This window comes from Diceros bicornis, chromosome 19 (assembly GCF_020826845.1).
Source record: "Diceros bicornis minor isolate mBicDic1 chromosome 19, mDicBic1.mat.cur, whole genome shotgun sequence".
Lineage (NCBI taxonomy): Eukaryota > Metazoa > Chordata > Mammalia > Perissodactyla > Rhinocerotidae > Diceros > Diceros bicornis.
The window spans coordinates 33,877,586-33,905,521 of record NC_080758.1 but is presented as its reverse complement, the minus strand read 5'-3'; the positions used below and the strand labels follow the sequence as shown (position 1 = coordinate 33,905,521).

General features: G+C 41.4%; 2 protein-coding genes across 5 annotated transcripts in view; one reads left to right on the top strand and one right to left on the bottom strand.

Annotated features, from left to right (window-relative positions):
• Positions 1-4,177, top strand: part of MCM8 (minichromosome maintenance 8 homologous recombination repair factor) — a 48,990-nt gene extending 44,813 nt beyond the window's left edge. For all 4 annotated transcript variants that reach the window (XM_058563180.1, XM_058563178.1, XM_058563179.1 and 1 more), the window contains 2 exons: positions 2,683-2,872; positions 3,566-4,177. In XM_058563180.1, coding sequence (XP_058419163.1) covers positions 2,683-2,872; positions 3,566-3,658 — 283 coding nt within the window. In that variant the 3' untranslated portion in view covers positions 3,659-4,177. The remainder of the gene's footprint in view (positions 1-2,682; positions 2,873-3,565) is intronic.
• Positions 4,178-11,137: 6,960 nt separating this feature from the next.
• Positions 11,138-23,250, bottom strand: CHGB (chromogranin B). The gene is made up of 5 exons (XM_058563181.1): positions 23,110-23,250; positions 18,897-18,943; positions 18,303-18,396; positions 12,394-14,126; positions 11,138-11,529 (listed from the first exon to the last, which is right to left on the bottom strand). The coding sequence occupies exons 1-5, from the start codon at positions 23,156-23,158 to the stop codon at positions 11,446-11,448; spliced, it is 2,007 nt and encodes a 668-aa protein (XP_058419164.1). The 5' UTR covers positions 23,159-23,250; the 3' UTR covers positions 11,138-11,445.
• Between the last annotated feature and the right edge of the window lie 4,686 nt (positions 23,251-27,936).

Sequence of the window (27,936 nt, the reverse complement as noted above, 5' to 3'; positions counted from 1 at the left end):
CTCTTGGGCATTTCCTTGTGGAACTTTGTATTGATTTCTAGTATTTCTTAAAGTTGGCTTGCAGATAAATCCGAATTCGTTTCAGGCTGTCAGTGTACTTCTGGGATCCTGAAAAAAAGAGGTCTGATTATTAAGTATAAACAGCACCCACATCAGATTACCAGTTTGTTTCCCTAAATTGCTGAAGTGTAAAGTTTTTATAAAAATTTTCAGGAAAGAGAGAATAGTTTGATTCCAAATAATTAGAATTACCTGGCATTATTTCCGTGGTAGAGATCAAGACCCAGTTCAACACACTGAGACTAGCTTGTGAGTTATCTGCCTTGTTATACTTAACATGCTTTCTGGCCTTAGTCTACATTCTAATGAGAGCAGGGACCTTATCTGTTGTGTTACCAGTTTATTCCCAGGGCCCAGAATCATGCTTAGCACACAGTAGGCCGTCAGTAAATGTACTGCATTAAGGGTACAGTTGACCTTAGTAATCATCTTTTGTTCATTAAATCTTCCATTTCAGAGTTTCTGTCTTTTCACCTTTTGAATGTTTGCCCTTAATATGGTTTTTTTTTTTTGCCAAGGAAGATTCGCCCTTAGCTAACATCTATTGCCAGTCTTCCTCTTTTTTTGCTGAGGAAGATTCGCCCTTAGCTAACATCTGTTGCCAGTCTTCCTTTATTTTGTATGTGGGCCGCTACCACAGCATGGCCAGTGATGAGTGGTGTAGGTTTGTGCCCGGGAACTGAACCCGGGCTGCTGAAGTGGAGCACGCCAAACTTAACCACTAGGCCACCGGGGCTGGCCCCCTTAATGTGGTTGTGTTTTTTGTTTTTTGTTTTTTTGTGTGTGTGAGGAAGATCAGCCCTGAGCTAACATCCACGATAATCCTCCTCTTTTTGCTGAGGAAGACCGGCTCTGAGCTAACATCTGTTGCCAATCCTCCTTTTTTTTCCTCAAAGCCCCAGTAGATAGTTGTATGTCATCGTTGCATATCCTTCTAGTTGCTGTATGTGGGACGCGTGGCCTCAGCATGGCCGGAGAAGCTGTGCATCAGTGCGTGCCCGGGATCCGAACCCGGGCTGCCAGTAGTGGAGCGCGCGCACTTAACCACTAAGCCACGGGGCCGGCCCCTTAATGTGGTTTTGAACCTGTAAAATTACATTTTAACTGGGAAACAGAAGCCTAAATAAGAAAAATCTAAACAGTGACACAATTCATCATAGTTATCAGAGCACAAAGCTATAAAAACTGAATGTTTGTGGGCAACAATTCACATACGATTTCTCTTAAAATTGAAAATATGCTAGGAAGCAGAATGGAGTAGAGCCACCTTCAAAGGTGAGAGATCATTGTGAGTTTTTTCTATTTCAAGAAAGTAGCTCAAATATTTTACATACCTTTCTTCAAATCTGGAGCAGCATAGCTCATATTGAAATCCCAGATATGCTGCTCATTAGCTGTGTAACTTTTGGCAAGTCACTTAACCTTACTAGACTTTGTTTCTTCATCTGTAAAATAGGAATATGGATAGTCCCTAAGTCATAGGATTGCTGGGAGGACTAAATGGGATAGCATATGGTAAATAAATGTAATTAAGATAAATATTAGTTATTATAATTAATGTAGTAGCTTAAAGCACTTTTGACAACTGTCTTATGAGAAATAAGCATATGGCAAATTATATGGTAGAGTAGTTAATCATAAAAACCTTAACTAAGATTATGCTGCATTTCGGGGAGAAGCACACATTCATCTATCGTATTATCAGTCATTAGAGACTTATTTGGATGACTCATATTCCTGTTTGTACAGCTGAGTCTCTTTCATGCAGGCTCTTATCTATTCAGGAAACAAAACAAAGCTGTTTTTTTAGTAACCCTTTAGACTCATTCCTGTGAGCTCCTTCAGGGCAGAGATTGCACCTATTTTGTTCACCACTGTAAGCCTACTGCCTAGCAGGTGACCAGTTTATACTTGATTAATTCCTGATTAAATAACATCTTTGCCTACAAACCTGGCTGTGAGACTCGCTCCCATTTATAGGCGGAGAATCCGCAATAGGGCTAGGTTAGAGGATGGCTAATTGTATCTGTAACTTTCAGACTTCAGGCTAAAATTCACTGTCAAGTGCATATTTCTTTCCTTGATATTGTGAAAATAGGAGGAAGCAGCAGAGAACTGGAGGTAATAGGTGTATCCTTTAATATTTAACCATCATTACTACAAGTCAGCAGAATCCTTCTAGTTCATTCCCAGAGTATTTTTAAACACCTTTTATTTGCCAGATACTGCAGTAGCAGCTGGGACTACATCTTTGCCCAGTAAAGCCTAAATTTAGTATGTTTAGAATTTCTTTTTTTCATGAATCAAAAAGAATGTCCAAGGTATTTATATTGTAGTCTATCAACTTTGTGTTTTTATGCATTTCTCTTTTCAAATTTAGAAGTTTCTTAGAAGTGGTAACTGTGTCCAAAATATTTTTGTCCTCAAACAGGACAAAATGTTCTATGTCTGTACCATAGTGAATTTCATATTGGCCACTCAATAAATATGTGTTTAAATCTTTGCTATGTGAGCCTCATGTCTACTTCCACATTTTTCTTCTTATAACCTGGAGGTCTGGGACAAAAATTTCTGTAGCTGTGCCACATTGGCTAACTTTCTTTTTCTTCTCCTCTCATTAAGCATGCTAGGAACTTACTCTGATGAATTTGGGAACCTAGATTTTGAGCGATCCCAGCACGGTTCTGGAATGAGCAACAGGTCAACAGCAAAAAGATTTATTTCTGCTCTCAACAACATTGCTGAAAGAACTTACAATAATTTATTTCAGTTTCATCAACTTCGACAGATTGCCAAAGAGCTAAACATTCAGGTATGATAAACCAAGAACTTAATAAATCTGTTTTATAATAATTTCAGGAGGTCTTTATTAATATATAGTAGAACTTTTAAATATCAGAAGATTTGGATTAAAAGAACAGAATAGGCATTTTTTGGAATATTTGAAAATGCAAGCTTGTTTTCTCTAAGCTATGAAATTAGCTGCTCAGAGCTTACAAAAACAATTTTTATCTAAAATTTATACCTACCTCTTTTCAAAACAGTTTTCAGCATCTTGTCAGGGGGAAACATTTGTAGCAAGACTCAGGTTCCATGTTTTTCTGACAATCCCTTATAGGCAAATCATCTGAACGTCTTTGAACCTCAGTTTCCTCATTTGTTAAAGGGACATGATTCTACCTGTTCCACCTACTTAAAAGTTTTAGTGAAAATGGCTGTTACAGCACTTTAAACATGTAAAACAGTTTGGAAAATTGCCCACTTAATTTCAAAAGCTGATCTAATTTTTGTTTTGAAGATTCTCTGCATACTAGAGTTTTTATTTTTGATTAACTTCACATTATAGAATCCAAAGTTCACAGGTAGGCAATTTTCTCAGTAAGAAGTACAAATAATTTTATTTACCCAAGAAACTTGATAATTGTATATTGCTAAGACATTAATTTTAAAAATCATATTTTTGCATATTACTTAATGGGCTAACTCTTTTGATGTTTTCTGCCAGGTTGCTGATTTTGAAAATTTTATTGGATCCCTAAATGACCAAGGTTACCTCTTGAAAAAAGGCCCAAAGGTTTATCAGCTTCAAACCATGTGAAAGGAGTACCAACCAGGACCTCCTGGGTTTATTAGCAGTTTAAAGCCATCTCAATAATGATTGACCTCCCAAAAGTAATGTAATAGGAAAAGAATGTCAAACTAATTTAAGAAGTGATAAAGTCGTGTTAATTTTTTACAACTTCTCCAAAAGAGTGAAGATAGATTGTGTACATTTTTTTAATCTAAATGATATGTTATTTATAGTTTTGTTTTTGACCTGTCTTTTGTTGTTATAAATATTTCATAGTTTTGCATATCAAATGTCTATCTGTGTAAGCATTCACAAAGTTACATTTTAATGTTTAAATAGCTCTGATACACACAAAAAATGAATGAATATCTTTCAGAAATAAAACCAACTTTTAATTCCAAAAAAAATTGGAAATATTTTATAGACATATTAAGCTTGACATCTTAGCTACTGAAAAATGTTTTAAGATGTATTATTTTTTATTACCAAAGTTAAACATGTGCCTTTTTAAAATAAATAGGTGTGCAAAGCTTATATTAAAACCTAGCAGCCTCTGTTCCATTCTTCTACATGCCCCCATTTTCTGCTCAATTTCAACTGTTCTCCCGTTTACCTCCATTTTTCTAAAAAACATGCTGGTATGCTAATTCTTGAATTTTCAGTTTTAAAAATTATATTAACTTTTTACTACAGAAGGTGAGAATGTTGGTCTCTTAAACCCTTATACGTATGTATATACATCTCACTTCCCCATTTCTTTCCAATTTCATTATATATTATAATTTTTAGTTAGATCTGTATTTAGCCTTTATGTTATTATGATTGAACATTATTCGTTTCCTTTCTTCTACAACTTTTTGTTTTCCCTAGAATTAATAATTTGTTTTCCATTTACTTAGCTTTCTATGTCTCTAGCACTGATTTGACCCCAGGGCTCCACTGCAAGTCTGAGTCTCCTCTCAGAACATGCAAACAAATAGTTCATTTTAACTTCTTGGAGACCTCTTTCCCGGAATTCTCTGGCCTTTTCCAGTCTGAACTGCACAGCTGTCATCTTGGAACTTCTCATTTTCTCTCCCATTCCCTGGCTCCAGTGTCTTCCTCTTTCTTGTTTTACTCCCTTCTTTTGGTGGAACCCATCTTCTAGTAGCTTCCTAAGAAAGCTTTTAAAAGGCATATTCTACCCTCACCCCTGGATTGATAGTTTGGGCATAGAATTTTAGATATTGCTGTATTGTTTTTAGTTTTCAGTGTTGCTGTTCAGAAATCCAAAGCCATTCTGATTTTTGTTCTTGGTACGTGACCTTTTTTTCCTCTCCTGAGAAGCTATTTGAATCTTCCCTTTTCCCATGGTGTTCTGAAATTTTATAGTGTTTAATAACTCTATCCTGCTGGTTTCTCATGCCAAAAATGTTGGAGTTATCTTTACCTCTCCTTTCTCTTATCCCCATATCAGTCCATCAACAGATCCTCTGAGTGCTATCTTCAAAATACCTGAAATCTGATTACTCTTCATGACTTACAGTTCCACTGTCCTGGCCCAGCCACCACCACTTGTCCAGCTTTGTAAGGACGAAGACTGCTTTGTCCAGTACTACTGCCCTAGCAGGTATAGCAGATTTTGATCGCATACCGCTATGAGGGAGATACACGTAAAGTGGGTGATTATACCGCTTATAAATGAGGACACAGTGGTACAGAACTTAACCAAAGTGGTTAAGCAACTTGATTTAAGAGTATAGAAAAAGAACAAGAAAATAAAAGGAGAATTTCTCGTAACAAGTTGGAGGCATTCTTCCCCTTCTCTCCTGGGAAGTTGCTCAAAAGTGTTAAGGAAACTGAGAAACAAAAATATGTAGTCCATCTTCTTCTGTGAACTAGGAAACAACTGAGACCCCAAACTCCAACACACTAAGAAGAGCTGCCAAAAGCTGTCAAGATGGTCCACCAGCCTTGCATGAGGGAGGAGGCAGAGATGATGCCTGTGGCTGACACTTTAGAAGGAACCAGCAAAGTATATTTCTCAAAGTATATTTTGCATACCTCTTGGAGCAAAAAGTAAAATCCCATGTTTGCAATAGTGTGAATATGGCATACAGGTTGGCGGCAGCAGCTTCTCTAGAACTTGCTGGAGTATAAGAAGTAAAAGAGAAGCTAAATGAGAAGACACACTAATAAGCCATTCAGAAGGAGAAAAAAATGTCTGTCCTCAAATTTCTCCAAAGCAACATTCATCACTAAAACAATGGAGCAATGTCTACAAATTTTTTTAAGAAACAATCTTATACCCAGATATTTCAGTCAGGTTTCTTAGTTGCAAACCAAGAGTCAACAAACTTTTTCTGTAAAGGGCCAGATAGGAAAAATTTTAGACTTTCTGGGCCATATGGCCTTTGTCACAAATGCTCAACTGTGCCACTGTAGCATTAAAGCAGCCATAAGTAATACATAAACGAGCGTGGCTGTGTTCCGATGAAACTTTATTTACGGACGCTGAAATTTGAATTTCATAAAATTTTCCTGTGTCAAGAATACTAAATATTCTTTATTTTTTTAATCCATTTAATAATAACAAGTAGTGGGTCAGATTTGGCCCATGAGCTGAAATTTGCAGACTCCTGGTTGCAAACAATAGAAAATGACTGACTTGAAGCAGAAAAAGGAGTTTTCTGTAAGAATTTTGGTAGCTCACGGAATTGTTGGAGGGCTGGTGAACTAAGAGGATAAGCTTCAAAGAGCAGTTTCTAAAACCACGCTGTAGAACTGGCCTGAAGAGGAAGCCGCTCCCACCCTACTGCCACACAGGGCGCCAGAGGAACGTGCTGCTGCCTCCGTGCCCCACCGATGCTGCTTCTGTACCAGGAACACTGGGAAACACACTGCCCCTGCAGAAGGTGAGGAATGCCCCCACCCACACCACAACAGCAACGAAGAATTCTTCGTGGGGCCTCCTTAAATTGCTGAATTCAAAATAGAAATCTCATCCAGAAACATCTTATTGAAGACAGCTGGGTTACATGCCCCTTTCATAGAATGCTAAGGAGTTTTCTGGGTTTGCTTTGGGGAGACAGGACCAATAAAGCCAGACCTTCCCATATGTTATGAGAGTTCAAATGGTACTGGGCTGCCAGACAAATATCATTCATGTATAAAGCCAAGAAACTTCCTTACATAAGAGAAGTCAGAAAGTATGAACCTTTCTTGGATAATCTACTAAAATACAACTTAACAGCAAACCAGATGAATGGAAAATTAAAAAAGCAAAAAACAGGACTGGCAATGTGCACTGAACGTTTAACTGTAGGACCAAAACGAAAAGTGATTATTGCCGTAGAACAGAATATAAATATTAAATCCTAATTTAAAAAAATAGAAGGGGGAAAGGTAGTAGTGTAAATATGATGTTTTTAAAGGCTGGGGTGGAGGGTTAAAAGGTATTTAAAGATGATAAATCTATTAATAGTATTAAAAGCATATTGTACAAAAGTCAATGCAGATAACATCAACTAAAATAAAGTGGTAGACGTGAGAGAAGGAAGAGGAAATATACTACATAAATAGTACAGACTATATGTATATACTGTATATGTATATGGTATATATGTAGTATAAATATGTATAAATCTACTACATAAATATACATTATTGAAAGAGGAGAATAATAGATGCCATTTAAAAAGTCAAATGTTAAGACTATGATATGAAGTTTTATAGAAGAAAGATAGTATAAACCTAAATTATCAGAAGAAACTCGTCTGTGTTTCTTAGATTCCATGTAGTCTATCTGGCATCCATTAATCACAAGGCCAAGCAAATGGCCAAAGTTGTTTACATCTCCCCTGCGATCAGCTTTACTGGATTACAAACCGTCTGATCACAAACCCCAACATCTGTGTTTCACTTCCTGCCCGATAGGGGACGTCCCCAACCAACAACTTCCCACCACTATAGCAGTAAAGGCTTAGGGGTTCCCCTCGCTCTTGCTTCCTGGCCGACCATTGTGCTTCCCCATGTGGCCCTTTGTGGCATGGTATGCCCACTTCTCTTGGGAAATGTAAGTAATAAATTCTTTCAAAGTCAGTTGTCTCATGTCTGTCAACTTTCCAAACCTGATTAAAATAAATGCCAGGTACAAATTTTAAAACAGAAACGTACAAAGCAAAGCAAGAAAAAATTACATCATGAAAAGTTTTTAAAATAAGAAGAGAGCCTAACATTCATGCCAGAAGTAAACCTAAACCTAAATATGTCGTATTAGTAAATGCAAATGAGCTAAACTCACTTATTGAAACAGAAAGACTTTCAGATGGGATCACAAACTCTTGTATGCAAGATTCACCTAAAACAAAGTCAATTAGAAGGTTAAAAGTATGGACAAAGGTGTACCAAGAAAATACAAACAAAGAAAGCAAGGGTGTTATCTTAATATAAAAAGAGGTTGAAATCAGGGAAAAGCTTATTAAACAAAGGAGGATATTTATAATGTGAGGGGGAGCAATTCATAATAATTGTACAGTCATATACCACAAAACATTTCGGTCAACGATGGACCACATGTACGATGGTGGTCCCATAAGATTAGTACCCTATAGCCTAGGTGTGTAGTGGGCTATACCGTCTAGGTTTGTGTGCGTACACTACGATGTTTGCACAAGGACGAAATCGCCTAACGACCCCTTTCTCAGAACACATCCCCGGGGTTAAGTGATGCGTGGCTGTATATTATTTTGACTAAAAGAGGGGAAAACAGTGGCCCGGGTAGCCCTGGACTTCCTCTTGAAGGAATGGTGGCATCCCCAGAGATCCTAATTGCACTCTGCTGGGCACCATAGGTCAGGTGGGATTCTCTTGGATGTCTCCTGCATCCTTGATAGGTCATCTGGGCCTGCACATTCCCCTGCCCTGAAGCGTTTGCAAACTAAAATGAAAGGATGTGCTGGGGCACAGGGCATTGACATGGTGGGCCAGGAGTAAGCTGTGTGAACCATCTCCAAGCTTGGGGCACCATGCAGTGCTGTTCTCCATCTGCCAGCGCTTCTCCTCGTGAGCAGTGCCTGCTGTGGTGTGTGTGTGTGTGTGTGTGTGTGTGACTGAGCAGTGCCTGCCGTTGTGTGTGTGTGAGACTGAGCAGTGCCTGCCGTGTGTGTGTGTGTGTGTGTGTGTGTGTGTGTGTGACTTGCAACATTTTGCCTTCTCTCATCCAATGAGTAAATGCCTATTCATCTTGGGCCCCTGTAATTCTCTTTATTTAGGAAATGATTTTGTTTTCTACTAGACTGCGGTAGAGAAAAAGGAGAGACATACTGCATTGTGTATTGCAATGTGTTAAGCATTTCCCAGCATCTGTATCAAGATGCAGTATCACAAAGAGTTACAACTGTGATATATTACAACTGTAGTTGTAGTATTTGCCGTAATACAAACTTGGCTTTGGATGGTTTCTTAGATTGGAGTCTCCCAGAAGCAAACCCTAAGATAAGAAGTTGAGGACAGTTTATTTGAGAGGTGATCCCACGAAACACCAGTAGGGTCACCAGTAGGAAGTGGGACAGGGAGGTAAAGACACTGAGAAGGTCACCGCTGTGGCACCTGGGCTCAATCCCCTGAGGAGTTCGGGAAAGTATAGAATATGTGGCTCGGAGATATGCCACCTGAGGGGTGTGGGAGCTGGCCTGCCTTGTTATGGGTTGAAATTTTGCCACCAGTAAAAGATAATGTTGAAGTCCCAACCTCCAGTACCTCAGAATGTGAGCTTATTTAGAAATAGGGTTGTTGCAGGTGTAATTAGTTAAGATGAGGTCATACTGGGGTAGGGTGGGACCTTAATCCAATACGACTGGTGTCCTTATAAAAAGAATGTCGTGTGAACAGACGGAAACTCATAGGCAGAAGATGGCCATGTGAAGATGGAGGCAGAGCGGGGAGTTATGCTGCCACAAGCCAAGGAGTGCCTGGGGCCACTGGAAGCTAGGAAGAGGCAAGGAGGGATCTTCCTCTACAAGCTTCAGAGGGAGCGTGGCCCTGCCAATGCCTTAATTTTGGACTTCTGGACTCTAGAACTGTGAGAGAGTAAATTTCTGTTGCTTTAAGCCACCCAGTTTGTGGCACCTTGTTATGGCAGCCCCAGGAAACCAGTACAATATCGATATACCAACTCCTGGTCCACCATGAGGACTGCCTCCAGCAGCTGCTATCTCCCCAGCACTTCTCTCGTGCCTTTGCAAACAGCCCATCATGATCCCATGGCCAGAAAAAAAGACCCCAGGCAGAGAGAGAATAAGCAGCCTTCTAGAAGCATGTGCCCAGATTTAGAACAACTTGCCATCAAATGCATAGCACTTGCTCCCCATGTAATAAAGCTGAAACTCCTGGAAAAGCATGTCACTGAAAGTTAACCTGAAAAGAATCTGGTTAAATTAGCACAGGCAATTCTTGATTTAGCCAGCAGGAGGAGAATCAGGCCTTCCCGGATGAATAAAAGTCATGCATGGGGCCGGCCCCGTGGCTTAGCAGTTAAGTGCGTGCAATCCGCTACTGGAGGCCCGGGTTCGGATCTGGGCGCGCACCGACGCGCCACTTCTCTGGCCACGCTGAGGCCTGTCCCACATGCAGCAACTAGAAGGATGTGCAACTATGACATACAACTATCTACCGGGACTTTGGGGAGGAAAAAAGGAGGAGGATTGGCAATGGATGTTAGCTCAGAGCCAGTCTTCCTCAGCAAAAAAAGAGGAGGATTAGCATGGATGTTAGCTCAGGGCTGATCTTCCTCAAAATAAATAAATAAAATTAATTAATTAATTAATTAATTAATTTAAAAAAAAAAAGGAAGGAGAAGGGAAAATTGTCCAACTGTCTTGCTCTAAGAAGCTGCAGGGATAATAATGGTAGCAGCCAATATTTCCTGCACCATGCCATATGCCAGACATTACTCTGAGTGTTTTGCATATCATTCTCATAACAACCCAGTGAGACAGGCACCCTTATTTTACTGATGAATCTGAGGTCCAGAGAGGGAAAGTAACTTACCTGAAGTCATACAGCTACTTAGTAACAGAGTCAGAGCCCTGTCTTCTTACAGAGTAGAAATTGACAGGCCCTGAGGGTCCAGGCATCTGTCTGGACCAGCCCACATGTAATTGCCAATCTGGAGTTCTTCTCATTATCCAAGCTTTCTCCTCAGCCCTGAAAAATCACCCTTGGCCAGTTACTCCCGGAGCTCTCCAGATAACAGGATTTAAAAAGTAGTGTCTTATGATCATTTGGAAACAAGTTCTTCAAGCCTATTTAATCTTTCTCCAGACTGGGGAACAGATGTCTTTCCTGATCTCTTTCTCTTTATATCCTGTACATTGTTTTACTTCAAAGTTTTGTTTTTTTTCCTATTCTGCTTCCAAAGACCAACAAATCCTAGTGCTATCTTTTGGAATTTACTTTAAAGAATGGATTTGAAAACCACACTCCTCCCTTTTAGCCCAAAGGAAGCTGAGAACATGAAGCTTTTGGCCTCAGGTGAATCTTTTATTGTTTCAAACCAAGACAAACATATTTTTTCAAGGACGGTAGCACAGTCATTGTCACAAGCATGTTAATATGTCTATTTTGCGAGAAAGAGTATGCTACAAGTCATGCTATTCATATTCTCAATAGCATTCTGGCAAAAATTAAAGACATTTTCAGTTGTGTCAAACATTTAATGAATAGTACATTCTACTTTCTGCCTTTGTGTAAATAAACAGTGTCTTTCAGTGAAGTGGTGGAAAATAGGTAATGTGAGGGCTGCTTCTTAAAACTGCCCTTTGCTCCAACGACCTTCAGCCCCTTCGGTTACCACTGAACTTCTCAGCTATTTTCTGTAGTTCCAAATCCATTGCAGCCAAGTTTTCAAGTTCTTTTTCCTAGAAAATACAGAAAAGTGGAGGTGTGAGGTCCTCGATTAGTTTATTTTGTTATGGTTTGAGGGAGTGTGAGCAGAAGGGGGGAATTTTGGTATGTCAGAGGCTACGTGAGGCACCTTCATCAGTGGTTCTCACAGTGTGGTCCCCTGACCAGCAGCGTCAGCATCACCCAGGAACTTGTCAGAAAGGCAGATTCTCGGACCCCACCTGGGAATCCACTGTATCAGAAACTCTGAGGGCTAGGAATCCCTCGTGATTCTGATGCACAACCAAGTTTGAGAAGAGTTGACCTACATAATCAATATTAGAAAGAACCACTGTTTAGGCAGGTACAGCCCTGATACTGGTACCTCTCCCAGATGTAAATTTCTGATTGTTGCAGGCCACGAGCTGATAAAGATAGACCAAATCAGCTAATTTCTGTGTCATCTGTCCTTTCCTACCCTGGGAAGTCGTGATGAAAATCAAATGACCAAAGTGAAGACACCAGAACAGTGGTTGTCAGCCTTGGCTGAACAATGAAACCACTTGGGAGCTTTAAAAAGTCCTCATACCCAGGCAGCAGCCAGTATCAAATAGATAGAATTTCTAGGGGTAGATCCCAGGCTCTAGCAATTTTGCAAGCTCTCCAGGTGATTTCAATGTGCAACCAAGGTTGAGATGCACTGCACTAGGAGGAAGTGGGCAGGCATGTGGACAACGGCTAGATGCTATGTGGACGTCAAACCCAGAGGTTGTCTCCACTCCCTTACTAGAGGTACATTCTCATGTGATTAATTCCCACCAATTTCTCCCCATTAATATGCTGAACATATTAACATTAACCATCTTAAGTTAATTTTAAACAAAAGCCCCACACTGTACCTCCTCCTCCGTCAGAACTCCCTGGCCAGCCCTGTCTTTTTCATTTTCCGCGGTGTGGCGTGGGGCCATCTGCTCCTCGGAGTCATAGAAGTCTGGAAATTCGGCTGATTTCTTCCTGTAGTGGAGGAGCTGGTCCAGTTCAGCCACTCGGTCGTACTGCCTTTTCAGATCCAGTTTGGGGGCGAGGTTTCTCTTCTCATATTCCCAATTCACATCCTCCTCGAAGGGCTTTTTCTCCCACCAGTCATAGTTGTACTCTGGGAAGAAATTCTTCTCATTCAAGGTCAGCCCATTTTCCTCTTCACCCTCAAGAAAATTGTCATCCACGTTGGCTTTTCTCTCAAAACGGCTGCTCTCCCACTGGCGCGGGGCGTAGTATGGATTGAGCAGCACCCCTAATCTCTTCCTCTTCTCAGTGGTGTGATGGGGAGCATACTGTTTGCCTTGAAGCCTAGCTTCCTCCCTGTTCTCTTTAGTGTCTTGCAGGTCCTGCTGCTGCCACTTCCCCTGGGCTCCTTCCTCACCCTTTTCCTCACCATAGTTGAGGTAATTTCTCAACTCGCCTTGTGGATGCCTCCTTGCCTTGTCCATCTGGCTTTCTTGAACACGGTGGTGTCCTTCACCCAAGAACCGTTTCTCTTTTGTGTCTGGAGTGGAATAGGCTGGTTGCCCTCCCCTGGCTCTGTGGTGGCGTCCCCCCTCAGGGCCCCTCTCTTCCTCACTTTCTTCACTATACCCGTGTGCCATGTTGCCAACCTCTGAGCTGGGGCGATTTCTCTTGTCCTCCTCCTCCTGGTTCTCCTCACTGGGAGGCCTTGGAGCCCTGTACTCCTCACTTCCTCTGCCCCCGTGTTGTCCCCCCTCCAGGTCCGCGGGAGCCTGGACAGCCGGGTAACTCCTCACTTCTTCCCCATATTCGGGTTCTTCCTCTGAAGCCTTGTACTGGGTCAAATGGTGGTCCCTCTTTTCCCCTAAGCTGGCTATGTCCATGTTTGACTCCTCAGATTCCTCACGGGGGTGTCCCCTTTCCTCAGAGGGAGGATTCCTTTCTTGAGAGGACCTGTCAGGCCTGGTCCTCCCGTGGTGGTGTCTTGGCCTCAAGCGTCGTTTGTCTACCTCAGGGCTGGCATCTTCTTCACTTTCCTCAGATTCTTCCTGGCTCCTGGGTTGGCTTTTAGACTCTCGGGGGCGTTTCTCCTGGTTCCTTGTCTCCTCTCCACTCTCCTGGCTACTCCTCTCCCGGCTGTGTGTCTTCTCCTCAAGGCCCTCAACAGAGTGTGTATCGTATCTGGACACTAACTCCTCTTTTTTCTTAGCTGTAGCCTGGTTTCTTTGGTTGAGAAAGGCATTTTGTATCTCTCCTGGCTCTTCAAGGTGTTGCTCTTTACTGCCATCTTCCCCATTCTCCCTTTTCTGGTATTTCTCTCTCTCTTCTTCCTCCCTGTCCTCTCCTTCACTCTTCTCAGAATGGCGTGTCTTTGCTTCTTTGGAGACTTGGTTGTCAGAGGGATAGAGGCTCCCTTGGAGCTCGCCTACTCCCTCTCGGCTGTGCCCACCTCCCTCTGTGTCTGCCATTGTCTGGCCTTGGGGGTCCTCTTCCTCTGGGGCTCCTGCTTCCTCCCTACCAGAGGGCTTGTGGGCTTCTGAGACATCAACTGGGTCTCTTAACAATCTTACTTCAAACCTTGTGTTTTCATTTTCACTTTTCTCTTCATCTTTGACCTCTTTTCCATCTATAATGAAAACAAAAAAGAGTAAGTATAACTTCAGAATTGCTTGTGGTTCAACAAGCACCAGCCTCAGCGATCACTACAAACCCTAAGGACCTTGAAAATCGCTTGGATAATTTTTTAAGTTAATAAAGAACATACTCAGATTCCTTTTGAAAGCAAATGGGATGAAGGCTCCTTCGCTGTGTTTAAATCTAATAATAAACTCTCTATATTTTTATTTTTGCATAACACCCATCAGCATCTCTCATTTGATCAATGATCAAATTGAAATCCAAATTAGATTTATGAAATATTAGAATTTAGAACCAGAATAAACCTTAAAATGCATCTAGTTCAACTTCCTCTTTTTGCAGACGAAGACACTGAGACTCAGAAAAGTGTAATTCAGGACTATTCTTTCCATATTTACTCTAAGTAGGGGTTAAAAAGTTACCATTGTGTAAATAGCTCTAACTAGAATTTAGCTAAATAAAGTTAAATAGCCAAAATGGGAAATATCAGAATTCAGAGGAGAATTTAAAATTTTTTAATTGTTAGTTTATCAAACTTTTATTATCCAATCAACCATGTAGACTCAACCTAGCAGTAAGTGACAATGTAACTTAGTAACTGGTGATAAGAAGCATGGATATTTCTTCCCTGAGTGGAAAGGACCATCTCTTCCTTTAGTCAGGTCCCATCCACCCAACATGTGCTCAGATGTTGAGAATGAACTTCAGTATACTGAGTGATCTTTGTATCTCATGAGTCAACAGTAGCTGGTATAACTGATATTTTAATTGAATGCTGTTCTCACCCATCTCTTCCAAATGTCGATAGCTCCTTTACTAAATCCTCCTTAATTCAAGGGTATCCGCTGAAAGGAGATATGCAGTTAACACTGTCTGATTGTTAGCTGAGAGGGCTTGTATTTCAACTCATGTCCCTGAGATCGGAGAGAACACCTGAACACAAGGCCACTCACAGCTCTGGGCCCACATCTGCGCTGTCCACCGGGGGAGCCACTAGCCCTCTGAGGCTATTGAGCACTTGAAACGTGGCTGGTCCGAAATGAGACATGCCGTAAATATAAGACACTTACCAGATTTCAAAGACTTCATATGAAAAAAAAAAAGGGATGTAAAATATCTCAAATTTTCCTATTATATATGTTGAAATGATAATATTTTAGATGTAGTGGATAATATATATTATAAATATATTGGATGCATATAAATTATATATTGAATAAAATATATTGGATAAAATTAAATATATTATTAAAGTTAATTTTACCTGTCTCTTTTTACTTTTACTTGTCTCTTTTTACTTTTCTAATGTGGCTACTAGAAAATTGGAAATTATATTTGTGGTTCACACTATCTTCCTATTGAATGGCTCTGATGAGTCATTTTGAACTGACATTTGCAAAATAGAAAAATTGGTCTCTTTTGTAAAAATGTCCAAGAAACAGTGGACAGTCTATACCTCTTCGCTTAAAGCCTAGCATTCTCATGTTTTATGAGGTGACTGAAATGTCCCTGATCTTTCACCCCTAGGCACCTGAGGGCTGGCCCCTCACCGGGGCCTTTGCCTTTTAAGAGGCCCTGGTGGCGTCTGCAGCACTGACAGGGCTGGCCGGGCAGGCGGGGAGGCAGGGAGGCTTGGGCAGATACTGACGTCGTTCTGAGAGTCAGCTGAAATAGCGCCAGCCATCAGACAGGACCTCAGCTTCCCGGGGCAGAGGCTGTGGCCTCTTTCCTACTGCCTGCTGGTCACAAATAGAAGTATTTTCTTTTTTCCCAGTTAAATGTGCGCTGCCTGTAGCAGCTTGCCTGAGGCTTAGCACTTCCTCCTAAATTTAGCTTTAAGCCCCCGCAGGTGAGATCAGAGGAGGACTGTGATTAGCAGCACACAGTCATTGTCAATCTGTAAAACCGAGGTGTAAAGCTCACCCTTACTTTCAAGTAAAAAGAGGAAAATGCACCCTCCATCCCTAACTGTCACATTGCAAGGATGACCAGATCAACCCCAGTCAAAGAGATTCTTATACATGTTAAGAAACTGGACTATGTATTCCCTAAGATCTCTTCAAGCCATGAAACAGTGATTCTTCCCAACCCCCCAAATGTTCATTTGCTCAATGAGTGTATGCTGCTCCAGAGACGTGTGGGAGAGAGTGGGAGTAGAGATGGAGATAAGCTAGGGGTGGGAGGGAGGTCACCTGAAGGAATTCATCCATCCAGTTGGCTGAAAGCTCCACCAGTCTTCTGATCAGCTTAAGACATATCAGCAGGAGAGAACAAACTAGAATAGGATGGAAGTCACAAACTGGTAGCCTAGAGGTGAGTTCTGTTTGGCCTAAATAACATTTTTTAGTAAATTTGAATTCAGAGGCAACACTTAAATACCAAGAGATATTGCTTAAAATCCAATTTGAATATCTTTTGACAAATCCCAAATCTGGTAGTGGAGTCTGTATTTCTCTACAATAGGGTTGGAGCTGAGAAATATCTGCTCCCCCTTAGAAGGGGCATGTATCCTCCAGTTTGTTTCACTTCCTTCCTATAACTCCTTCATGTTACCTGTCCGTCTGGCCCTGGCTGGTGTTTGGGTCTGCAACCCCAGAGGAGCTCTTAAACCATCTTAGCATTGTATGGTTCTCTAGATATGATGTCTCCAGGGTCCCGATAGTGGATGTTTTGATTGTTACCAGTTTCCCTGGGGCTTTCTCAACAGACATCAAAAGACACCAGGGCACAATCAATGACGAGCAGAGGCTCGAATTCTATGGCCACAGCCTAACAGCTAAGAATATGCTGTTGGCAGGCAAGCAGAGCCCTACATTCAACAGCTCTTCCTAAGCAATCATGGTTCCTTGATGACCTAGCATGACAGACTCCACACTTTTGCATCCATCTGGTAAACAAAGAAAGGGGAAGGGCAATAGTGAGATGGGTTTGCCCAAAGGAGCAGCCTTTAGTTCCTGCCTGGAGACCACTCTGCTCCCGCTCATTCCTTGTAATGGCTGAAAAAGAAAGCTGGGGAGAAATTCAGAAAGAGGTACGTAGCCTGGGAGCGGTAGGGAAGCTTCTTTCCACTGTTCATGGGGCCCTACAGGCTCAGGGCCCCACACCTACTGTGGTTACCCTGAAGCCCCCAATGGTGGATTGAGTGCCCCCAGGTTACTCTTTGGCCAGTTGCTCATATTTGTGTTTACCATTTTATGCATGAGGGCTCATGTGCAGCAACAGCAAGAGAGTATTATCTAGCAATGAAAGATTTTGAAGGTGAAAAGAAAAAAAAAATCCACTATTCACAACCTGGCTAAAAATTTAAAAGCAGAGAAAAATGTTGAAGAGAAGTGTTTTTGGATCTATTTGAATCAGTTTGATTCACGCATAAAAGAGACAGCATAGTTTTGAAAAATTGATCTCTTAATGTCAACTCCCAATGGATACTGCTCATATTACTGTTCAAATTTTGTTTCCAACAGAAGCTGATTTGTAAAGAGAAAACATCCCAATCTAGATTCAGAAGGTCATTGCTCTGACTCATCGGATGCTCTGCCTCTACCCTCATCCCTTCCAGTTTTCAGGCACACAATTCCTGGTGCCCTTTGGTAGTACCTCCCAATCCAATAAGCTCTGCATTAAAATGGCTTAAACAATCTGTCATATAAAGAGGCTAGAAGTTTCCAAGTCACCTTTCCAAGCTTCTAACTTCTCATTGTCAGAAGAGTAGAAGGCAAAGAGAAGAATACTCTTAAAATCTCCTTCTGTCCTTTCGTCTTCCAACACTCCCAGAGCACTTAATCCCCCCATCTAATCACAAACAAGCACTCCCCAACCTCCTCCCACCCAAATGAAAGCCTGTTCTAAAAATCCAAACTCTGGAACCAAGGAACTTTAGAACTGATAGACATCTCAAAGACTCCGAGTTTAACTCCTCATTTTACCTTGAGGAAATAAGCCCAGAAAGGCAAGGGGTCTTTCCCCATGGTCACACAGCTACTAAGAGGCAGAGCAGGGACTAGAAGCCATATGTTCTATCTCCCTAGATACTAGTCTGTACTCTCCCCACTGCATTATGCACCCCCTCCCCGTTCATTTGGAGGTGAAGTGGAAGGTGAAGTGGAGGGAGCAGGAGGAAGGACCATTCAAGGGACAAAGACCTCCTGCAGCGCAGGACACTTACTCTTCTTCAGAACTTCTCGGCACTCAGGGGTGATGGGTGGAGTGTTGGACTTCGACAGGGCATTTGAGAGGACCTCAATGATGCAGCGAGTCACCTGGGGGGAAACCCAAAAGCAGGTTGGCAAAAGCCGGTGTCACTAGGACAACAGACTACTCAACCAGAGCTGCTGTTGAGAGAGGCTTGGCTATGTGACCTGTACTGATGCAGCATCCTTGGGGCAGGAAGGCAGATTTACAGGACCATAATGAAACCTCCCAGGCCTCTCCACAGAGCAATGAAGAAGACATTGGGTCAAGACTACCCAGAGAAGAGAAATAAACACCCATTTCTGAACAGGTTGGAAGGAAAATGGTGTGATTACACAGCTATCCTCAGGGGCACTAAAACATCTGCGAAGGAGATGAGAGCCCAAGGCAGGAAGGGCATCCGTTGCCCCTATTCCCTCAGGGATGAAAATTTGGCTTTGTAAGACTATGTTGTGTTATTGTTGTTTGTTTGTTTTTGTTTTTTATTTTGTTGGTTTGGTATGACAAGGAGTGGGAGAATCCAGAGTCTAGATATAAGTCTAGATTCTAGACTTCCATTTCAACTTACCATTTCTTCATTGCGGTTCCTGTTATCCGCTGGCATAGAACTGACAACTTGGAAGGAGAAAGAGAACGGGAAATGACTTCAGTTGATTTTTGGAAGCTGTGTGACCCAAACTCACCAACCACCCCCACTCCCCGCACATTACTTGGAAAGAGGGGCAGAGTTGGAGCTGAGCAGGATGGAGATAGCTGGGAGTGATTGCCCCAGGGGCCATAATTGCCCCAGTTGCATGTAAACACACACACACACACACACACACACACACACACACAGTGGTTTTCCTTAGCAATGTCTTAAACATGATTTGGAAATGAATGCTATCCTATATCCAATATAAATCAAATCCAGACCACAGACGAGGGGCACTTCTGGGTGTTAATTACACAGGTGTGCTCAATGAGTGAAAAATCCATTAAGCTGTATACTTATGATCTGTGCAGTTTTTGATGTGAATATTATACTTCAATAAAAAGTTAAAACAAACCTAGTTTACATGAAACCAGAGTACCTTCTCAACTCTTCTGCCTATCCCACATGGGTAAAGATCTCTGGTTCCCTCTGCCTCTTCCTGTCCCCAAGAAAATATCCTCCCCCAAACTCACTTACTTTACAAAAACATGGCTGTGATTATCTTACACAATTAATTACCTCGTTTTTACCCCCAGGCCTTTGCCTGAACAGGCTTGCTTATGCATCTGTATCAGTGTTGTGTTTCCCTTCTCCCCTTTTGTCTGCAACCATGTAAAGAACATGGGAGGTATCTAATTCTATTACTACAGCATCAAGTCCATAATAACATATGCAAATAGGTGTTTAACAACTGGTTTATGAAGATACACTAAAAGTTTAAATTTTAATTTATTTAAGTTAAATTTCATGAGATTCTGCTTATTTTAAACCAGCAATTGAAGTGCTTTTGTCAGTTTAGGAAATGCTTCAGGTGATTTTAATTTCCATTAAAGGGCCCTTTTTTTTTCATTTTTCTCTTTCAAAGCTGGTTTCTCTTACCTTTCACTTTGACTTTGTTCTGTCTACACCCTTTCTATTGGGGAAGCTCACAGCATTTACATATAGGCCATCTCCACAGTTATCCTGGCATTCCCTGGAATACACAACTGCTATTACGGAGGGAGAAGCTCAGCGCAGAAAATTCCAGGTCCCTGAGACAAGAGAAGAGCTAGCTGGAGCAAGAGCAAAACTTTCAGACACTAGAGATGGAAGCTACTGAAATGCAGCTTCTCTATAACAAGCTACTTGACCTTCCCTCCCAAAATGTTTGCTCTCTAAGTCTCTTTACCTCCCTCCAGTCAATTACACATCATAGGGCTCAATCTAGAAATAAAACACTTATTTCATTTATTGGCCTTACTGAATTCTCCTTTTCAAAGCATGGCCTGGGATCTACTGCAATTGTTTCAAGAGGCCCAAAGTTATCCAGCATGTTAAAATCATTTGTAAAAGGTTTAAGAAGTGGCTAACAAGGTATGAAGACCACATGATCTTCCTGAAATGTAGTTCACACAAGATCCCGATGGCCCGCCTTTGCACACAGGGTCCAATATGGTGGGCCTTATTTTATCCCCCAAATGGCTGTCATTTGGAAACATTCCCACTTTGGCACTTACTCTTTCCACCTGAAATCTGTAAAATCCTCTGGAAATAAACAACTGAGAGAATTACTCCTTTAATAAACTAGAAGGTGCCTTTTTAAAATCTAGCTTTACTAAACCTTCTTTGGTAATGCAGTTTCTTGCTAATAACTTTTCTTTTTCACAAATGTAAAATAGGTGCTTTTATTAACTACTGAGATTGCCCAAGTATTAACAGTCATCAGATCTGGGAGGAGAGAAATATTTTTCTTTTATTACTCTAAACAATTTGTAGCTCATATTTGTTGTTACAGAACAGTCCTGTTTCTCTAACTGAGGCTCTTCAGTCATCTTTTTGATGGAAAGGGACTAAGGTCTCTGTATGAATGTACATTATGCATCTTGGGGAGACATCTAAGTTTCACTGCATATTTCCAACAGAATCTGTGACAGCAAAGTAATAAGCAAAGACATGTTGGTTTCCCTAAAGTAGTCTAACCTATTTTTGTATAAAGTAAGATTCAGGGGGCACAAAAGAAAACCCAATGATTATGATAAAAATGAAGTAGTCAAATGGCAGAAAAAATTTTAAATAATATTGTATGATAAATCTGAGGATAACTTCCAAAGTATTAATATTTTATAAGACTATCAAGGTTTGATCCCAGATAGAAAATGCTATAAGATAGCAAGTTAAAGCAAGCTCTTTTGAATGCAGAAACCATCTTACCTAGTATGATATGGATACCATGTAGCTACTTCACTCATATTAATTTTTAGAGTGCACAGTAGCTACTGTAGAAAGACGTGGATCTCCCTTCAGAAGCTCTTAAGGGTAGGAAATGAACCAGATGGTTTCCTGAGGTCTCCCCCAGCCCTGTGATTTTGCTAAATAACAAACTCTGCTTGAAGGCTACCTTGTCTCGTTTCCAGACCTTGGGGGGAGGTGGGAATGGGGAATGACTGCTAATGGGTATGGGTTCCTTTCTGGGGTGATGAAAATGTTCTGAAATTTGATAGTGGTTATACAATCTGTGAATAGACTAAAAATCACCCAATTATGCACTTTAAAAGGGTGGATTTTATGGTGTGTGAATTATAGCTCAATGAAAAAATTTTTAAAAGAATAGTGTCTCCATTTTAGCTAATATTAAAATATAAACCCTTCTTAAAATATTCTCTTGCATAAGAGAGCTGTATCTTACCATTATAGTTAAGTAGGTCTCACAAATGACACTGTTTTTGTAGAGTATAGCACAATGTTTAGCATAGCTTTAGCCTTTTAAGTAATTCTTTTGTGAAAACATTTTTGACCAGAAAGGACTCTAAATATTCATTTGGTTATTAAGGACATTTATAGGCAATTTGTAAGAGTGACAAGAATTTTAGAAAATTCTGAATGTATGTAGCTTGCAATAAAATAAACCCACCACTGGCTTTCGTGTTGTCTCTTTACTTTTGGGATCCAATAATTGCTGTCAATGAAAGCTTCATATACATGGATGACAATACCCCAGTTCTAGTTAGGAATCTCAATCTCAGATAAGAACAATATTCTATGAGGTCATTATACAGTCAAAGAAATCCTCCAGTTTAATCTGCTGGTGGCATATTTACTTCTCAATGGTTTCAATACTCAGAGTGACTTTACTTCAACAGACACACACACACACACACACACACACACACACACACACACACACTTTTTCAAATCTCCAGAGATCATTTCTTTGAGATTCAGAGTACTTTGAAAGATTAATCCCCCAATCTTCCACACGTAAAGAGACACTGTCAAATATCTACTACTCAAAATTTCATCCTCCCAATTGACTAAAATGATTTTTTTTACTACTTCAAGAATATTTTTGTGGTTATTTTTTACTCGTTATTTTTCTGGAGTATAAAAATCAAAATATCTACTGCAGTTTCCATTCATAACTTAAAAATGGATTCAACTGAGTTGGAAATTACCTCTCCCCAGAGACAGAAATATAAAATATAGAAAAATATTACATTAAACCTGTATATACATATACATGAACACACATACATATGTATTATAAATGAACATGTTAAGAAAAAAGATATGATATCTTTGGTACATACCAGACTTACTTTTATCTCATCATGTTTAAATAATAATAATAATAAAGGAAATTAAGCAGGTGCCAACTAATATCATAATACATGTACTCTTGTCTCTCTGTGGTGATCTGGCTTTAAAAAACCAAACAAATACTTAATGACAGATGCAGAGTAAGACTGTAACAGCGTCTCTCCAGACAGGTAGAGAGAGCATGACATTTTAGAAGTGAGCACAAAATGTGGGGTCTCCTTGGAGGCGTAGCACGTTTTCTATCTACAGGAAAACTCAGATCTGAAAAGACTGAGACTCTTCTGGTTGGGCTAGGAAGCCCTCTGGCTTTTTCCAAGTCACACGATGGGGTGGGGAGTTGAAGGGAAATACCCAGGGAACAGAAGAAATGAAGAACCTCAAGCAAGAGGCAGAAACCTTCCACCCCATCCTCCCTCTCTGCCGGTATCCGCCAGCCTATCTGCCCGGAGCGGCTGTGAAGACAGAGGCCGGCGCTGTCCGCGGTGCTGAATGGCCCGCCACGCCCACTCACCGGCCACCACCGCCGCACCCAGGAGGCCGAGAAGCACGGCCGGCTGCATGGCCCGGCTCGCCCGAATCTGCGCGGAGAAGAGGATGGCGGCTGGACCGGTGAGTGAGATGCGGACGGAACGCAAGATAAAGACGCTCCGAGAAAGCAGCTGTGCGTCCTGGTCCCCGCGGTGTGGCGCGGTTGGCGCAGGCCCCGCTCTTTTAAAGGGCAAGCCGGGGCCGCAGGGCCGGGAGGGGCGGGCACCCAGGAGGCGGCGCCCCCTCGCTCAGCCCTGACGTCACGAGGCGGCCCCCGGGGCTATGGCGCAAGTAAGGGGAAATTGACGCCAGTCCATTCGCCTGGGTGCTCTGGGTTTGGAGTGGGGGAGGGGAATAGGTGGACGAAAGAATAGAAAGGCGACGGGAGGCCCTGCAAATCTGAGACTCCGAGACCCCGGAGAGGCCGGAGGTCCCGCTTAGATTGCCCAAGTTTATTCTTCATCTCCCTTCCCCGGCCCACTTCCAAATCTAAAAACGTGTGTTTGAGGCTGTGTTTGGTGTGCGGTTCTGTTGAGAATGCGTCTATGATTAAGTCTGTTTTGTGTCTCCACTACCCGAAGGAGAATAAGACCCCTACTAACTAGAGAGGAATAAACGGTGGGCAAAAATGGAAAAGGGAATGATGGCTTTAAAAATAAAAGGTGTAGGGCCGGCCCGTGGCTTAGCGGTTAAGTACTTGCACTCTGCTACTGGCGGCCTGGGGTCGGATCCCCAGCGTGCACCAGCTGAGGCCGTGTCCCACATACAGCAACTAGAAGGATGTGCAACTGTGACATACAACTATCTACTGGGGCTTTGGGGGACAAAAAGGAGGAGGATTGGCAATAGATGTTAGCTCAGAGCCGGTCTTCCTCAGCAAAAAGAGGAGGATTAGCACAGATGTTAGCTCAGGGCTGATCTTCCTCACAAAAAAAAAATAAATAAATAAACTAAAAATAAAAGGTGCAGCTGGAGAATATGGAACCTGCTGTTCCTTCAAACTTTTGGTCTTAAATCTATCTACCTACTCATGATCTTGTCTATCTATCATCTATCTACCTATGTACTATTCATGACTCTCTCTCTCTCACATGTGATAGGGACACGTAAACTACACACATGGTAAAAATTTTAAAAATCAGATGGTACAAAAGGGTTTACTATAAATGTCTCCCTTCCACCTCTGTCTCCCCAAGTTTGGCAATTCCCCTCGGCAGAGCCAACAAGACTTAACCAGTTTCTGTTGTTTGGGCTTAATTTATTTTGGAACATACACAGATGCAGCTTCTTTTGATTGGCTGCACTGTATTACCTTGACTGTATGAACTAGAATTTATTTAACCAGTCCCCTTTCTGATGGGCAATTTTTTAGGTTGTTACCATTTGGCCTTTAATAACTCCTTTACAACAGAGCCCTACTGCCAGGGGCAGGTATTAGAATAACCTGCTTGTAGGGTCTAGTATATCCCCCAAGTACTGTGCATCCTCTATTGCTTTAAAATTGAAATAGGAAGTATTTTGTTATTATATGTGAGAGGAAGGTGAAAACATCTTCCAGGATATTTTTGATTTGGGTTCTCTCAGTCTATTGAGGAATCAGGAAAAAGCAGCAGGCAAGTGCCCTGCACTGAAGAGAAACAGTCCAGAATCTTCTCTGATAGTACAGGCTTTTGGGAATAGAGTGAGCCTTCATTTGGGGTCTTTTTCAGGGAAGGCAGATGTCTGTATGCACAGCTAGAAGGAGGTTTCAGTGTCCTTTTCCTGAAAATCAATGAGGCTCAAATTCTTTTTGTGTGTGCTAAGTGATGGCTACATCTTCCTGGAATGGCTGGGAATTGCTTCACCAAGAGCACAGCCACAGAATATTTAAAAGAAGAGTCTTAGAAAGGATATTAGTGGGACAATTGGTAAAATCTGAATAAGATCTGTAGACTACCTAATAAATATTGTATGAGTGTTAATTTCCTGAGTGTGAAAATTGTACTGTGATTATATAAGGGAATGTCCTTGTTTTTAGGAAATACACATTGAAATATCTAGAGGTAAAAGGATGCTATGTGTCCAACTTACTCTCAAATGTTTTAGAAAAAATATAAAGATAGAGGAAAAGAGAGAATATTAAAGTAAGCAGGGCAATGTGTTTACATTTGGGAAATTGGGGTGAAAAGTGTATGGAAATTTTTAACACTATTTTTGCATTTTTCCAAAATCTGATATTATTTTAAAACAAACAGAAAAAGATGTTCTTGGCACAAAAGACTCTGTTTAAAACCTCTGCAAAGCACTGGCTATAGAAAGAGAAGGTGTTGAGTGAGGGCCCTTTCTTGGGTGCTAATCTGGGAGAAGTTCTTCCTCTACTGTTGAAATTATGTAAGAATTGCAACTGCTCTGTGAAATGCACTGATTGCCAATAGTACTTTGAAATCACCACTTTCCAGGAGCAACTGTATTCCAGTTTTCCAGCAATTTCTCTCTCTTCTTGCTCCCTTGAAAAGCACAGGATTAAGAATGTTAACGTCATCTTGTAGCTTCTCCGACTGGGCTTGGGGTGAGTTTGTTACTTGTCAAGAAAAGTCTTCTCATTATTGTCGGTTGGCTCACAGCCAGTTCCTATATTCAGTTTTACCTTTCCTTTTTCTCATTATTTTATAAAGTTTTTATTGTTTTGCCATTCACATTTAGATCTCCACGTACCAGAAAAAAAAAAAAAAGGCTTTGGGAGGAGCATGTCTCAGGAATTCTCTCAAAGCAGGATGATTGGGAATTTTTTTATTGAAGTGACCATCCTTTCCCACCTGTTCTATAGAGTCACTGAAAAAAATCTAGAGTCCATATGTGCGTGGGTCTGTTTCTGGACTCTTCCAGGATATTGATCCATTCTGTTACACTGGTCTATTTGTTTATGCTTGGATCCACACCACACTTTCTCTATCACCATAGCTTTTTTATTTATTTATTTTTTTATTATTTTTTTTGTGAGGAAGATCAGCCCTGAGCTAACATCCATACCAATCCTCCTCTTTTTGCTGAGAAAGACTGGCCCTGGGCTAACATCCGTGCCCATCTTCCTCCACTTTATACGGGATACCACCACAGCATGGCCTGACATGCAGTGCGTCTATGCGCGCCTGGGATCAGAACCAGCGAACCCTGGGCTGCCGAAGCGGAGCGTGCGCACTTAACCACTACGCCACGGGGCCGGCCCCCACCATAGCTTTTTAATAAGTCTTGATATGTGGTGGAAAAGGTCTTCTCACCTTATTTTTCTTTAGGAGAGTATTGGTCATTCTTGGCCCTTGGCATTTTCATGTAAATTTTAGCATCAGTTGTCAGTTTCCATGAAAAAAAAATCTGTTAGGATTTTGAGAGGAATTGCATCAAATCTATAGATCAATTTGAGAACAGCTGACATCTTTACAATATTGGGCAGACTTAGCCTTTTGATTGCTGATAATGTTCTGAATATAATCTTATCTCAAGTAGTACAAAATACTATTACCATAGGAAAAGAAAAGAAGCCATAGGGAAGAGCATTTCTCAGAAACGCTCTCAAAGAAGAATTAAGGAGGAAAACATATATCTCCTTTAGGAACCAGGGTTTAGAATAAACCATAGTTTTGTACATGGCTCTTGAAATAGGTTATCCATCAGGGTCCAGCCAGCAAAATGAAACCACTAGAAGGCATTTAAGACAGGAAATAATACACAGGGATTAGAAAAGCTGAAACAGCAAATAGAAGAAGATGAGGAGACCCAGAGATTAGTAACTGCAGCTGCTACACCCCTAGGGAATGGAAGGATAAAGGAAGGATGTGTCCTCACTGGAGCCCAGAAAAACGGGCCACTTGGTAGGAGTGGGAACCTTTGCAGGCTAGGAAGGTAGGATTCGGCGCCACGGAGGACGGGCTGTCTGGTGGGAGCCAGAACCACAGAAGAGAAGCAGCCATGCTTAGAGACACATCCCCCTCCTCCCAAGAAGAGAAAGGGAGAGAAATACCCTGGCTTCTCCTTTCTTTCAGGGCCAGTGCCTCTTAGTGGCTGAACATATCTGGCAATGACAGACAGGCAAGCCAGGGAAATATGGTTTGCAAAGGCCAGTCCTTCCAGTGACACAGAACAGAGGAAGGAATCAGAAAGCAGACAGATAGACGAATGGCATATAGATCAAAATCATCTAGCAATACAGGTACTAAATTTAGATTTTCTCTCAAAATTCATTTCATTTGCTTTGCAAATGTTTACTATGTGTTAAGCACTGTGGTAGATGCATATTCCATTGGCTACGGCAAATTACACGGTCAATCCCAACACTAATGGCAAAAGGAAATGCACTCCTCTTCCTCTAGCAGAGTTCACCAGCCAGTCAGGGAGTAAGGCTAGGAGAGGTGTAGGTAGACTCCAGGTCTACAGAGGAGGGTGAGAGAGCATGGCATGCCAGGAAAGTGGCACTACCATGGAAACGGCTGCCCTGCAAATGCACACCTACAGAATTCCCTGTGTTCGTTAACACAGGACAAATGTTTATCTCTTGTGACTTGAAGGATTTCTCCTAATAAAGAGCACCATGTCAACAAGTAGTTTTCCTTAGGTAGTTTGGTCCTAGAATACATTTAGTACCTGGTTTATTGTGTCAGGTCAGATTCCTAATATACTTTGACATAATTAAGAAATCACAAACCAAATCTTTATCTTAAGAGAAGATAGAAACTATTTTTTTAATCCACTAAATTGTGGGTAATGTAACTCTATATAGCTTGCGTGTAGATACATATTAACAAAAATTAACATTTCTCAAAAGAAATCAAGAGAT

Bases quoted from the DNA above. Each gene is read 5' to 3' on its own strand.
- CHGB (XM_058563181.1), bottom strand. From the start codon at position 23,158: ATGCAGCCGGCCGTGCTTCTCGGCCTCCTGGGTGCGGCGGTGGTGGCC. The intron at 18,397-18,896 runs GTAAGTTGAAAT...GTTTCCCCCCAG, and splicing joins GGAACCGCAATGAAGAAATG to GTGACTCGCTGCATCATTGA. The intron at 14,127-18,302 runs GTAAGTGTCCTG...TTTTCATTATAG, and splicing joins CCGAGAAGTTCTGAAGAAGA to ATGGAAAAGAGGTCAAAGAT.